Genomic DNA, 13821 nt, shown 5'->3' on the forward strand with positions numbered 1-13821 from the left:
CTGGCGCTGGGGAGATTTCCTATATAATCATGGGGAGCTACGTTAGCAACCACAGATGCCCTTGCAATGAAAAAGACTCTGGGAATTGTGGCAGTATTAATCGTCTACCTTCCCCACCCCCCCAGTTTGTCTGGTTAAGATCAAATCCTCAGTTTATTTTCTGGTACGTGCTAACGTACTCAGATGGGCTAGATCTTCTTTCATCGTCTCTCCTCTCCCTTCCCCTCCATGAAAGCAAATCTTTCCCCCCATGCCAATTTTTTGTGTGTTCTGGATAGCACCCCTTTGTTGTGTTTCTCTTCTCCATTAACTATCCATGAATGTGCTGGGCTTTCGAACGGAGCCAGTGAAAGATTGGTTATTGGCAGCCCAGCGGAAGAGTCTTGAAAAGCAGGTGTCGATGGGGAGTTGTCTTCCAGGGAGCGTTTCTAGTGGGTTCTGCGAGGATTGGGTCTTAGACCCGATGCCATTCAATGTTATCAGTGATGTGAGAGCAGATATAAAATCCCTGCTGACTTCAGCCACCTGGAGCTTCTCCTTGCGTGTGCTCATCAGTCGCCCTACGAGGAGGTCACCGCGTTGCAGTCCGTTCACAGTTACGGTGCACGCCAGCCGGGTCCTTGTCAAAATATCCCCGGCATCCAGTTCACTCCAGCCACCCAGCGTACAGCAAAGTGGGCAGACTTCAACAAACATGATCACCAGACAGGACTGTAGCCCCACATTCAGGGAGGCTGACTAGCACCTTAAGCGCGCCCTAAGAAAAAATGCATCCCTAAAAGTAACTGGTGCCAGTAAGTTGCCCAGGTCAAGTCACCACTCTTGGCGGGGCAGCATGCATCCCGATGGGTTAGGATTGCAAGGGAGCAAGGGTGTGTAATTATCTCGCCATCTGCTGACGCATCACGGATGTCTGCTCTTTGTTGGGTGCATAAGAGGAACAGTTTTAGCTCCCTGGAGAAATGGCTGATAACATTTAAGCAGTTGAGTGGCGGGAGAAGGAGCCTATTCATTAGCTTAGGGGTTGACAACCGACAGCCCACAGAGCCACTGGGTTCGGGCCACAGGGACTTCACCTGCACCATGGCTGGGTGGTGGCAGCGGGCCCTAGCACTGGCCTTCCTCGGAGCCTAGCTGGCTCAGTCTGTTGTGAAAAGAGTGCCATCGCTTTGATACGACGTCAAGGGCTTCATACATTTGCAGATGAGAGCTGGGCAGAATTGTTAGTGATGATAGAGAGAGAATATCCACAGTGTGATTATTTGGTAAAATAGGCATTTTAATAGCTATCTGGGAACATGCCATGCTTACAAAATGGGGAGGCTGTACCCTGGAAAGCTGGGACTCGGAAAATAATTTTGGGGTCACATTAGCCCAGTGAAATGCTGTGGCTCTAAGGGCTAATGTGGTCCTGTGTTGGATAAAGAGGGTTGTATTGACTAAGAGGACAGGGCTGAGACTGATGTGGAGTATTGAGTCCAGTGTTGGTGTCATCATGGTAAAAAGGATGGTATAAAACTGGGGAGTAGAAAAGAGCCACACAAGTGATTTGGGGACTGGAGAAAATGCCTTTCAGTGAGTAAATTAAGAGCTCAGTTGTAGCTTGTCAAAAAGAGGATTGAGAAATGACTTGATTACAGCATATAAGCACCTTTGTGCGGAGAACAACTGCATACTAAAGAGCTCTTTAGTGTGAGAAAGATAAGGAGAGCCAACCCCTGGAAGCTGAAGTCAGGCAAATTTAAATGAGAAACTGGGGACAGTCTTAAATTAGGGCAATTAGTCTTTAGAACAAACGAGCGGGGTAAGCAGTGGTTAATCCAGTTCTTGATGGTCTTCACATCAAGGCCTTTCTTGAAATTCAGCTTCAGCCATGCACACAAGTTATTGCATTCAGCACACAGGGAACCGGGTGAAGTGAAGTGTAATGGCCAGTGAATACAGGAGTTCACACTGGATGATCTGGTGGTCCCGTCTGGCCTTGGACGCGATGAATGTGGTTGCTGCCAGCCCAGCCGCTCTTATTGGTACCTAAGAAGTGATGCAAACTCCAGCTGATGCTATGAATTTGATTTTGTGACTCCCTAATCTAGGCTGAAACATCTAGGTTGCTTCATAACAGCTTTAAGCTGCCTATGATAAAGCCCTTCACAAGAAGCTGCTTGGAGGGCCACATGCGTGCCATAGAAATACGGCACAAACTCATGGGATATTGTTACCGTCTTTGCTACCAAAACAGGGTGGCTTGCGATGGGAACTGCACATGGAGTATCAAAAACCATTGCCTTGATTAAATAACCATTTAAGATGTATTTGTTTTCACTGCTGCCTGATTTGAACTAGTTATTAACCTGGCAAGTTGGATAAGCTGTTCACGTTAGTGTTACAGGGTGCTTACCAAAGCCTTGGCATGAAAGAAATGTGTGCGTCTAGCAGGCCAGATTTATCATTGGTGGAAATCAGTGGCTGAATTTAGTCCTTTGTGATTAACATAAGCTAGTGTGAGCAACTGTAAGACCCTTTAGGCTGAAGGTTTGTGCAACACAGCTGTCGCTGCCATCATTCTTCTTGCTCTTTGCTATTTAAGGCCCTGTATAAATACCATCATTTGTTATAAAATAGCCAGGAGCTTCCTTAGTGCGTAGAGAAAGTGTTTCTATAATTGATTCTTTTTTTTCCTGGGCGTGTCTGGTTTAAGGCCACCTAAATTTAATTCAGAAGGTGGTAATAAGAAAGCAGGATGATGAAGGAAGTTGGAAATGGATATCCGTACTTGGAGATTGCTGCCAGTAGGCGCGGTCTCCCATCCAGCAAAATGTCCCAATGTTTCTTAGAAGATTTCCTACTCCACCTCATAGTTTCATAGTTTCATAGTTGGTCGGGTTGGAAGGGACCTTGATAGATCATCAAGTCCGACCCCCTGCCATGGCAGGAAAAAGTACTGGAGTCAAACGACCCCAGCGAGGTGTTCATCCAGCCTCCTCTTAAAGACCCCCAGGGTAGGAGCCAGCACCACTTCTCTCAGAAGTTGGTTCCAGATCCTAGCCATCCTGACTGTGAAGTAGTGCTTCCTGATATCTAGCCTAAATCTACCCTCTGCCAGCTTGTGACCGTTATTTCTAGTCACTCCTGGTAGCGCTCAGGGGAACAGGGACTCCCCCAATGCCTGCTGGTCCCCCCTGACTAGTTTGTAACAGGCCACTAGATCCCCCCCCAGCCTTCTCTTGTGGAGGCTGAACAGGTTCAGGTCCCGTAGCCTTTCCTTGTAGGGCCTGCCCTGCTGCCCCCTGACCATGCGGGTGGCCTCCTCTGGACCCTCTCCATGCTGTCCACATCCCTCCTGAAGTGCGGTGCCCAGAACTGGACGCAGTACTCCAACTGCGGCCTGACCAGTGTCACATAGAGGGGGAGGATCACCTCCTTGGACCTGCTTGAGATGCATCTGTGGATGCATGACAAGGTGCGGTTGGCCTTCCTGACCGTGTCCCCACACTGTCGGCCCATCCTTTTCTGCCTCTGCGCTGACGCGAAGGGAGTTCCCCAGCCTGTAGGTCTGGTGCTGGTTCTTCCTCCCCAGGTGCAGCACCTTGCACTTGTCAGTGTTGAAACCCATCCTGTTCTCATTCGCCCGCCCCTGTAACCTGTCTAGGTCCAATTGCAGCCTATTCCTCCCTTCTAGCGTGCCCACCTTCCCCCACATCTTAGTGTCATCAGCAAATTTGAACAGGGTGCTTTTCACCCCTTTGTCCAAGTCGCTGATGAAGATGTTGAACATTGCAGGCCTGAGGACCGAGCCCTGGGGGACCCCACTGCCCACATCCCTCCAGGTCGAATAAGACCTGTCCACCACCGCTCTCTGGGTGCAGCCCTCCAGCCAGTTAGTGACCCATCTGACTGTGTAGGTGTCAGCACTACAGACTCCTAGTTTTTTGAGAATGGGGTGAGAGACAGTGTTGAAGGCCTTCCTAAAGTCCAGAAAGACTACGTCCACCACAACACCTGTGTCTAAGGATGTTGTGACCTGGTCATAGAAGGCCACCAGGTTGGTCTGACAGGACCTGCTTCTAATGAACCTCAAGAAGAAACCAAGTGGTGATTTGGGTACTGGTTTGGGGTATGGAAGACCCTAGGTTCAAGTCCCTGGTCTGAATTAGGGGGCATTTGAACCCAGGTTTCCAATATGCCAAGTGAGTTCCTTGACGATTGAACTTAGTGTTCCCTCTTTCTCCCCCCCCACGAGAATCTTTCCTGGTACTAATGTCCATAACCCTTTCATCCCAAGAAGTATTTGTTTGGATGAATCCTTATTTTTCCAACTGGAAATAGCTTCTAAAGATTCTTGGCTGGCTTTGGTCCTGAATAACGTTAACATTACCAGGTAAGTGCAGTTTGCCCTGACTACAAAGGATGTTCTGCGAAGGTCCCGGACTGGAACAGCGAGTATCTCCACTCCTGTGTCGCAGTCGTAGCACGTTGCTGCTCTGTAAGGCCATTTGCTTGAGAGTGGCAACATGCCCTAAGACCCCGTCCTTCAGAGGAGGAAGCCGGGACACGCAGATGTTAGGTGGCTCGTCCAGAGCATTGCAGTGAGTTGGTGGCAGGGAGAGGAATAGAAAAAACAAATGGCTGCTCTTTTCTAATCATGGGACCACATAATGCTCTTCAAAAAAGAGGTGTTTAGATCGAGCTGCCACTGAGAAAGCTGTGTCGATGTCTCATGAACCTTGGCAGTTCCTCAAGTTTACAAGTTATTTACTCAGTAGGCGTCAGGCAAGTGATAGGGAATCAAAACAGTGATGCTCTTCTTTAATTCTGTAGATGCTTTTAATAAATGTCTCCTTTGTAGTTTAAAGAAGTGTCATTTTTACATTGTCTGAATATATGATTGTTCTTTTGTAGGACCGGCGGAGGAGAAACAGCCCAGCCGTGATGAGAGAGACTGACATTTATTCAAGTATCTTCCAGCTCGTTGTCAACAACGGCTGTCACTTCTGCATACTCGTTGGATGGTGACGCAGCATGTCAAGAGCAACGGTACAGGTTGCCTTGATGCCACTGTGCATGTTTTGTTCTGCTTGGGACTTCATATTGCCATGACAACACAGCGACACCACTAGGAACAGCCAGCTAACTCAGATCAAGAGGGAAGTTCAATGACTGTTCCTAATAGGATCCAAAGTTGCATTTGCAACAAAAGGGCCCTGAGCAGTCATCTCCACAGCGAGAAGATGAAATTTCCATTCTATTGGCCCTTTATCAAGAAGGCACAATAACATTTCCTTCTAAAGACTTGCTAATAAAAACTGCTTTGGTTATGGCTACTGATCCAACGTGATTGGGCGTCCACCGACTCTCGGACTCATGACTGGATATACGATGTTGCGAAATGGGGGAGTGGGGAACGGAGGCCAACCCTGGATGTTACGATGGTCCAGTCGGATCCGGCTCACCTGGCTTAGCTTCACCCTGTTCATCATCCTCGTCTTCTTCCCCCTTATCGCCCACTACTACCTAACCACCATTGACGACGCAGATGATGCCGGCAAGCGCATCTTTGGCCCCCGCACGGGCAACGAGCTGTGCGAGGTGAAGCATGTCCAGGACCTGTGCCGCATCCGCGAGTCGGTCAGCGAGGAGCTGCTCCAGCTGGAAGCCAAGCGGCAGGAACTCAACAGCGAGATCGCCAAGTTGAACCTGAAGATCGAAGCCTGCAAGAAGAGCATTGAAAACGCCAAGCAGGATCTCCTGCAGCTGAAAAATGTCATCAGCCAGACGGAGCATTCCTACAAAGAACTGATGGCGCAAAACCAGCCAAAGCTCTCCTTGCCAATCCGGCTACTGCCAGACAAAGATGACGCTAACTTCCCTTTGCCAAAATCCAACAGGAACTGTAGGCTGCACAACTGCTTTGACTATTCACGCTGCCCGCTGACATCCGGCTTCCCCGTGTACGTCTACAACAGTGACCATTACCCTTTTGGAAACTCCTTAGACCCTTTAATTAAGCAGGCCTTTGAGGCGACCGTCAGAACTAATGTTTATGTGACTGAAAATGCAAACATTGCTTGTGTGTATATAGTTTTAGTGGGGGAGCTACAGGAGCCCATAATGCCAAAACCTACTGAACTAGAGCAACAGTTGCACTCTTTGCCATATTGGAGGACTGATGGACACAACCATCTGATCATTAATTTATCGAGAAAGTCGGAAACGCAGAACTTTATCTATAACATTAGCACAGGGCGTGCCATGATTGCCCAGTCCACCTTCTACGACGGACAGTATCGGCCCGGGTTTGATATTGTGGTATCGCCTTTGGTCCACGCGATGTCTGAACCCAACTTCTTAGAGATCCCACCCCAGGTGCCAGTCAAGCGCAAGTACCTGTTCAGTTTCCAGGGAGAGAAAATAGAATCTCTCAGATCCAGCTTGCAAGAGGTTCGCTCGTTTGAGGAGGAAATCGAAGGCAATGCCCCAGCTGACTATGACGATCGGATCATTACCACCTTGAAGGCTGTCCAGGACAGCAAATTGGACTTTGTCTTGGTGGAATTCACCTGTAAGAACCAGCCTAAGGCAAGTCTGCCCACTGAGTGGGCTCTTTGTGGAGAAAGGGATGACAGGCTAGAGCTACTGAAGCTATCTACTTTTGCACTGATAATCACCCCAGGGGACACTCATCTGGTGATCTCTGCTGGGTGTGCCATGAGACTCTTTGAGGCTCTGGAAGTCGGAGCCATCCCAGTGATTCTTGGAGAGCAAGTTCAGCTGCCCTATAACGACGTGATCCGGTGGAACGAGGCAGCCTTAATTATACCAAAGCCACGTATCACAGAAGTGCACTTTCTTCTGAGAAGCATTTCTGATAACGATCTCCTTGCCATGAGGAGGCAGGGCCGTTTCTTGTGGGAGACCTACTTCTCCACCTCTGATAACGTGTTCAGCACAGTCTTGGCCATCATAAGGACTCGAATCCAAATCCCAGCAGCTCCTATTCGAGAAGAAACTGCAGTGGAAATCCCACACCGATCTGGCAAAGCTGCCGGTACGGACCCCAACATGGCAGACAACGGAGACTTGGACCTGGGGCCTGTGGAAACCGAACCACCCTATGCGTCTCCCAAATACCTTCGCAATTTTACCCTCACGGCAATGGATGTCTACAGGAATTGGAATTCAGCTCCAGGACCTTTCCACCTCTTCCCCTACACGCCCTTTGACCCCGTTTTACCTTCAGAAGCTAAATTTCTAGGGTCTGGAACTGGATTTCGACCGATCGGAGGAGGAGCAGGTGGTTCTGGGAAAGAGTTCCAAGCTGCGTTGGGCGGCAATGTCCCCAGGGAGCAGTTCACGGTAGTCATGTTAACCTATGAGCGAGAGGAAGTCTTAATGAACTCCCTAGAGAGGCTCAATGGACTCCCTTACTTAAATAAAGTGGTGGTAGTGTGGAACTCTCCCAAGCTGCCTTCTGAAGACCTCTTGTGGCCAGACATTGGCGTCCCGATCATGGTAAGAAGGACCTGAATACTCCATATTATCTGACTTTTCCGACGGGGGTATAACTTCTTCTAGAGGTGTTTTTGGGCGTGTCGGTTGTAGCCGTGTTGGATGGAAGGACGTAGGCAGACGAGGTTTAGTTGGGCAAATGTGATATCTTTTATTAAACCAACTGAATAGTTGGAAAAATCGTTCTTTGCAAGCTTGCGCACCCTCCTTCAGACGTAGGGAGAGTCTCCTGGTGTTTGTCTTCTCTCTAGGGGTCGAATAGATGCTTAAGCTGATATGCAAAATGCAGGTTTGTGAAAATGCAAATATGTGGCAGGGGTGATCAGAGGGGGTAGGAGTTAATGGGTGTGAGACAGGTAGGTGGGGCAGTGGGAAACAAAAGAGGGGGATGTCGGCAGGTGATAAAATGTAGCTGGTAAAATCTAGAGAAGTTATTTGGGGTTACTGGATGGCAGGAAGGTTACAATGTGCCATACATCCAAAATCTGGTGGATGTGCCACAAATCCAAAGTCTATTTAGTCCATTTTTTTTTTTTTATATCCATTAGATTTATGAAGTGAAGTTCGTAGGCTCATCCATGAAAGGTGTTTTGATATTACCATTAATTTATGTTTTGGGGGGCGGGGATTGGTTTTTTGCAGCTGTCAGGCTGCTTGGCCTGTTCACCCAATGGTATGACTAAGTCTGTTGTTAGACACAGGGCTTCACAATGCAAACTGAGGATTGAGATTTTAAAACACAAAGGAGCCTAACATCCAGTTCTTAGAAAACACGACCCGCTTCTCAGAAGTGCTCGGCACTTGGGAGCTGCTGGATGTTTTGAAAAGCAAGTTGTGCGTTGAAGAACCCAAAGTTATTTTTTTTAAAGTCTTAGGCTGCTTGTTCAGTGCTGCCGTTTTACGGTGGTTGGCATTGTAGAGCTGTTGTTACTGGCTCTTTCCTACTGCCTGTTCCTAAATGTTTTACCTGACACATCGCATATTAAAACAAAAAGAGAGGAAAGATCCAAAGCAAATAGAGGTGTGCAGTAGGTAGGGTGGCCAGTGCCCTGACGAACTTTACCATCGACTGTTACAAGGGCTCATGGATGAACCATATGAGACAAAACATACAGGGAGATGTATGTGACCATTAGAGCTTCTCCATGTTTTTGGAAGGGTTTTCCCCTCATCTAAATTAAAGAAATGATATTCTTAAGGACCTAGATGTTTCATAGGTTGCAGCTACCAAAGTAGCTATCAGCTGTGTTACTGTGGAATTAAATGCTGCTGTCCCAATGGCAGTTTTCCTCTACCTACCTACCTACCTACCTACCTACCTACCTACCTACCTACCTACCTACCTACCTACCTACCTACCTACCTTCCTTCCTTATCTGCCTGCCATTCCTCTATCTATCTATCTATCTATCTATCTATCTATCTATCTATCTATCTATCTATCTATCTATCTATCTATCTATCTCATAGAATAATAGAAAATGAGGGTGGGAAGGGACCTCAGGAGGTCACATCTAGTCCAATCTCCTGCCCAAAACAGGACCAGCCCCAACTAGATCATCCCAGCCAGGGCTTGGTTGAGCCAGGCCTTAAAAACCTCCAAAGATGGAGACTCCACCACCTCCCTGGGTAACCTGTGCCAGTGCTTCACCACCCTCCCGCTGAGATAATTTTTCCTAATATCCAACCTCAACTTCCCTTGCTGCAGCTTGAGCCCATTGCTCCTTGTCCTGTCATCTGCCCCCACTGAGAACAGCCCAGCTCCATCCTCTTTGCAGCCCCCCTGCAGGGAGGTGAAGGCTGCTATTCAATCCCCCTCGGTCTTCTCTTCTGCAGACTCAATCAACCCATTTCCCTCAGCCTCTCCTCACCAGTCCTGTCCCCCAGCCCCACAGCCATTTTCATTGCCCTCCACTGGACTCTCTCCAATTTGTCCACATCCTTTCTGTAGTGGGGGCCCACAACTGGACACCGGACTCCAGATGTGGCCTCACCAGTGCTAAATGGAGGGGAAGAATCACGTCCCTCCATCTGCTGGCATCACTCCTACCAGTGCAGCCCAGGATGCTGTTAGCCTTCTCGGCAACAAGGGCACACCATTGACTTGTGTGTGTGCATGCGTACATATATCTTTTTACTTCCTTGTAATTCTTAGCAGTACTCTGTCATCTCTGCACAAGTCTTTCTCCCCTAAGGCATTGTTGACAATCAATATTAAATATAAATCTCCAAGTGCGTACCCAGGGAGAGTGCACACACAAGGCGAGCAACAAGGCAAGATACAGCATTGTTTGAATGCAGTCATTTTTAGAGGACAAATAAAAGGATAATGCTTTATGAATTAAAAAAAAGAAGGGAGAAAGGTGGCACTTAAATACAGACTGTGGTTTACATGCTGGGGCAGGTTTGTGCTCGAATCACTCTTTGGACTGCTGAGAGCTTTATGCTTCACGTGAAAAGATGCATTGATTTTAATACTGCGTTTTATTTTTATTATAATGTCTAAATCCTTCTGCTCACGTTTGAAACCCCTTATGGTCCCGAGACAATGCGGAGAGAAAATTGCTCAGATAATTGCAAACCGAACTTTCGCGTTCGTCCTATTGAACGTTCGTATTCTGTGAACCCCTCCCAGCCTTCCCGCTCAGAAAGAGTCCCCCCCCCGCTCCACAGCTGAGCTGTGCCGAGCCTTTTTCTTTCGGGAGTCGCTGATGGGTGTCATTATGTGAAGGAGGAGTGTCTTTCTATCGATCGGCCGTTTCTGCACTATTCCTGCCATTTTGTTTCTTTCCCTGCAAAAGCCACTGCTTCTCATCGCGGTAGCGCCGGAGGCCTGCTTGCACTCGGTCGACAATTAGAGGATAGAGATCATGGTCCGGTGAGCGGTAATGTCTTCATAACCATCTCAGTTTGATTTTTTTGGATCGTTAGGAGTCCAAGTCCCAGTGAAAGCCAGTATCTGCGAAGTGCATGAACTTAAGCATCTGGTTAGCCTAAGCTAGGCCCTATGATATTTTTTTAATCTGTTTCTTGGCTTCATATATGTAACTTCTGTTGGGAATTGGTGCTTTGTGGGATCCCCCGTGTCTGGGAGGGAAGGAAGTAAAAGCAATAACGCTAGCTGCCCCTCTGGACCTGACTCACCGAAGAGATGGAGAGGGCCATGCATGAAGAAGCAGCGAAGAGTAAAGAAGCATGAAGCAAGGCTGCAGAGTTCGGTCCCTTCTGTGGGAAGGTTATATGTGATAGGAATAGCAGACTTTCATGGGGCATGAAGCAGAAGAGGATGTCTTTATATTCCAGGGAATACAAGAATTGGCTTGCACTTAAATTACAGCTACAAAAATGGTTTGAGTTTCTTTCTTTTATTTCATTTCTCGTACTGCCCAAACAACTTCTCCATATGACTGCTTGGAGCAGAGTGATAATAATAATACAGCTGTGCCTAAGTGATGGTTGCTCAAAGCACCTGAAACCAGAAGGCTTCGGAAGTAAAGTAAATGACAGTGTATGCAGGATGGGGTAAGCATTTAACACGGTGTAAGATGTGTCCGGGGACGAAAAAATATTAATAAATATTGCCGCTGGTAAATACAAAGTACAAGCCAATCGGTCAGCCTGCGTATTACAGGATAACAGTGCAGGGAATCAATGAATTGGACAAGCCCCTGGCTGCGGTCATCTGACCCCAGCACCCTTTCCTGCCCAGGGCAAGGGGTCGGACTCGATGATCTAATAGGTCCCTTCCGACCCTAAAATCTATGAAATCTATGAATTTTGTCTGTGACCAAACCACAAGCACTTGAAAGACGTTGGCAGACTCTGACCGTGTCTACACGAGACACTGCTGCGCAGTAGCGTTGGGAGGTGCTAACCATGACGTGACGCTACTGTGCAATAGGAACCAGCTAGTGTGCTGTAGCGGCAGAAAAACGTGCGGGGAGGTTACTGTGCAGCAACACTGGTTACTGCGTAGTCATTTAGCACTTGGTTATGCAAGTACTAAATGCCCGCGCAGTTACAACCACTCATGTAGACACGGCCTCTGTCAGCCAAATCCCCAAATTCCCCCTTTCCTCCCATGAAGTGGCAGTAGCAGAGCAGAGTAAATAACTAAGGGTGAGTAATCAGCTGTGTTGTTTTGTGCTTGCAGAATATATGGATAAAGTTACTATTTTCTTCAATTTACTCAATCCACGTGGGGGGGAAAAAAAGAATCGATTGCAGGCCATTATTGAGCATCGGGTAGTTGGTATGCAAGCCAAGCCACTTGGTTGCATTTGGTCTCCCAAGTCACATGCGTGATTTCTGCTTCCCAATTGAGTGTAACTTAATCAAGAGCCGGGCTTGGAGCCACTGGGGAGCTGAATCTTTCATCGAGAAGGAAAGAGAAGATTAACAAGGTTAAGAAATGTGTTTTATTTTCAAGTCTTTTCCTTTCTGAGCCGTATATCCTTTGCCTGGAACACCACTCATGGAAATATCAAGCTACTGCTGTATGATCTATTGGCTGTAAATCAGGTTACTGTAAAGCCCCCAGAGTGCTAAGCTTTAAGTTATATTAACACGTTAACTATTAAACTACATTTTTATCCAGTCACATTCCTACAAGCTAGGCTCTGTGTATGCATCCTGAAAGGCTATGGTTAGATCCACATATAATGGAGGTATCCTGTGCCAGCATCCTTGGAGGGGGATAGGGGTGGAGGGAGAACAAGGAAATAGGACTTCTGAGAAACCCATTCCCCTCATGTCCGTGTGTCTCCTGGCCCACACAACAATGCCAAATGAGGATTACATACAAACTCGACATTTCCTTCCTCCAGGTGTTCTCGTGAGTAAAATACAAGGAGCAGATTTTTACTGAGGGACCACGGAGGGGCACGAGGAAGCCAGAGGCCATGCAAATTAATCCAAAAACTGAATCTAATTTTTAAACTTTTTTCTTCAATATTTACCCAGTTCCAGGGCCTGGGCTATTTCTAGCACTAGAGGTTTGCATTTCTAGCAAACTTATCTGATATTTTTGGCTAACACCGCTCCATGAGGGATATTTTGTTAAGCCTTCCTAGTGTTACCAGTGCTGATTCAGCTCCAGTGGCTTTCGCTGTGTTGGGAGCTGCCGTATAGACAGAGTTCCTGTAGTTGCCATGATATTTAATCTTGTTGGCTACACGCAGGAACAGAGAAACAGCACCCAGCTATTTCTGTGTTCAGGAAATGGAGGAAAGAGAAGAAAAAGAAAAAAACCCAACTCCATTTGAATTTTATTGATTGGAAGATGGTCATTCTTCCTTTGGCTGTTATGTGAGCGGCAGTCATTGAGGTCCATACAGATAACTCCTGCAACAGAGAGAGGTAGAGAGATTTTCCTAGAGGAGGCAGGTAAATCGCAGCGGTGCTTGAGAGAGAGGATTAATAATTAGCTGGCTCTCTGTCTAAATGCAGCTGTACACACACACATGTATGTGTGCACACATAAAGATGTGTGTACACACTGAGGAAAGATTCTGCAAAGCAGAAAAGGCTTAATCCATAAAGAGAAAATACGGCCAGATCCTTCAGGAGCATACGGAGGATGGGAAGATGTCCTGCACGTCTCTTGAAGCTCTCCAAAAGCTGGGTGACTGCTTCATTTTAGCCAAGAAGCTGCAGTGCCCATCCCTTCCCCAATCTGGTCTTAATTCTGGAAACCAAAGAGAGATGAGACCGATTGGACTTAAGCAGACAGTTGTCTGTCGGGGGGGAAGGTCATATTTTTGCTTTAAAACTTGGGCCAGCAGCTTTTTTAGTGGGTTAAACATATAGTCCCCAGCAGCAGGGGCAATGAAGCCTTGGAGCAGCTTGCACTGCAACAACCACTGCTTCTCAGCCATTAAATTAGATGCGTCCCCTTTGGAAACTTCCTTGAGACCCAGCAGAGCCATGGTTCAAGGCAGAGAAGTGGGCTGTGGAGGTAGCAGCCTCCTCTGTTAAGAAACGCCTGGGTAAAATAATTTGACCTGGGGGTAATGATCTCCCTAACAGGAGTCTGAAGCCATCAAGGGAGATCTCGAGGGCTTGCACATGTTCTTGCCGTCTACAGTAAAGAAGACCTTGTCCTTTGCCTCCCCTGGACTCTTCCCCTTCCAGGGGAAACGAGCTCTGCCAGCCTCTTGAAGCACGTGCCATTATGTGAGTGCATCAGTTTTTACTCCCTAAGAAATGTAAGAAGGCAGTAAAAATAGTTGACTTGGAATAATGGGCCTGCCATCCTGAATGGGCAGATTGGGCGGGGGTTTTGCCCTGTTTGGGGATGATGCTGTATGAACAGCT

General features: G+C 47.5%; 1 protein-coding gene across 5 annotated transcripts in view; it reads left to right on the forward strand.

The window, feature by feature from the left end:
- EXTL3 (exostosin like glycosyltransferase 3) overlaps nucleotides 1–13821 on the forward strand; it is a 193374-nt gene that overhangs the window by 142031 nt on the left and 37522 nt on the right. For all 5 annotated transcript variants that reach the window (XM_059728399.1, XM_019483814.2, XM_019483815.2 and 2 more), the window contains one exon: nucleotides 4900–7509. In XM_059728399.1, coding sequence (XP_059584382.1) covers nucleotides 5362–7509 — 2148 coding nt within the window. In that variant the 5' untranslated portion in view covers nucleotides 4900–5361. The remainder of the gene's footprint in view (nucleotides 1–4899; nucleotides 7510–13821) is intronic.

This window comes from Alligator mississippiensis, chromosome 1, assembly GCF_030867095.1.
Source record: "Alligator mississippiensis isolate rAllMis1 chromosome 1, rAllMis1, whole genome shotgun sequence".
Classification (NCBI taxonomy): domain Eukaryota; kingdom Metazoa; phylum Chordata; order Crocodylia; family Alligatoridae; genus Alligator; species Alligator mississippiensis.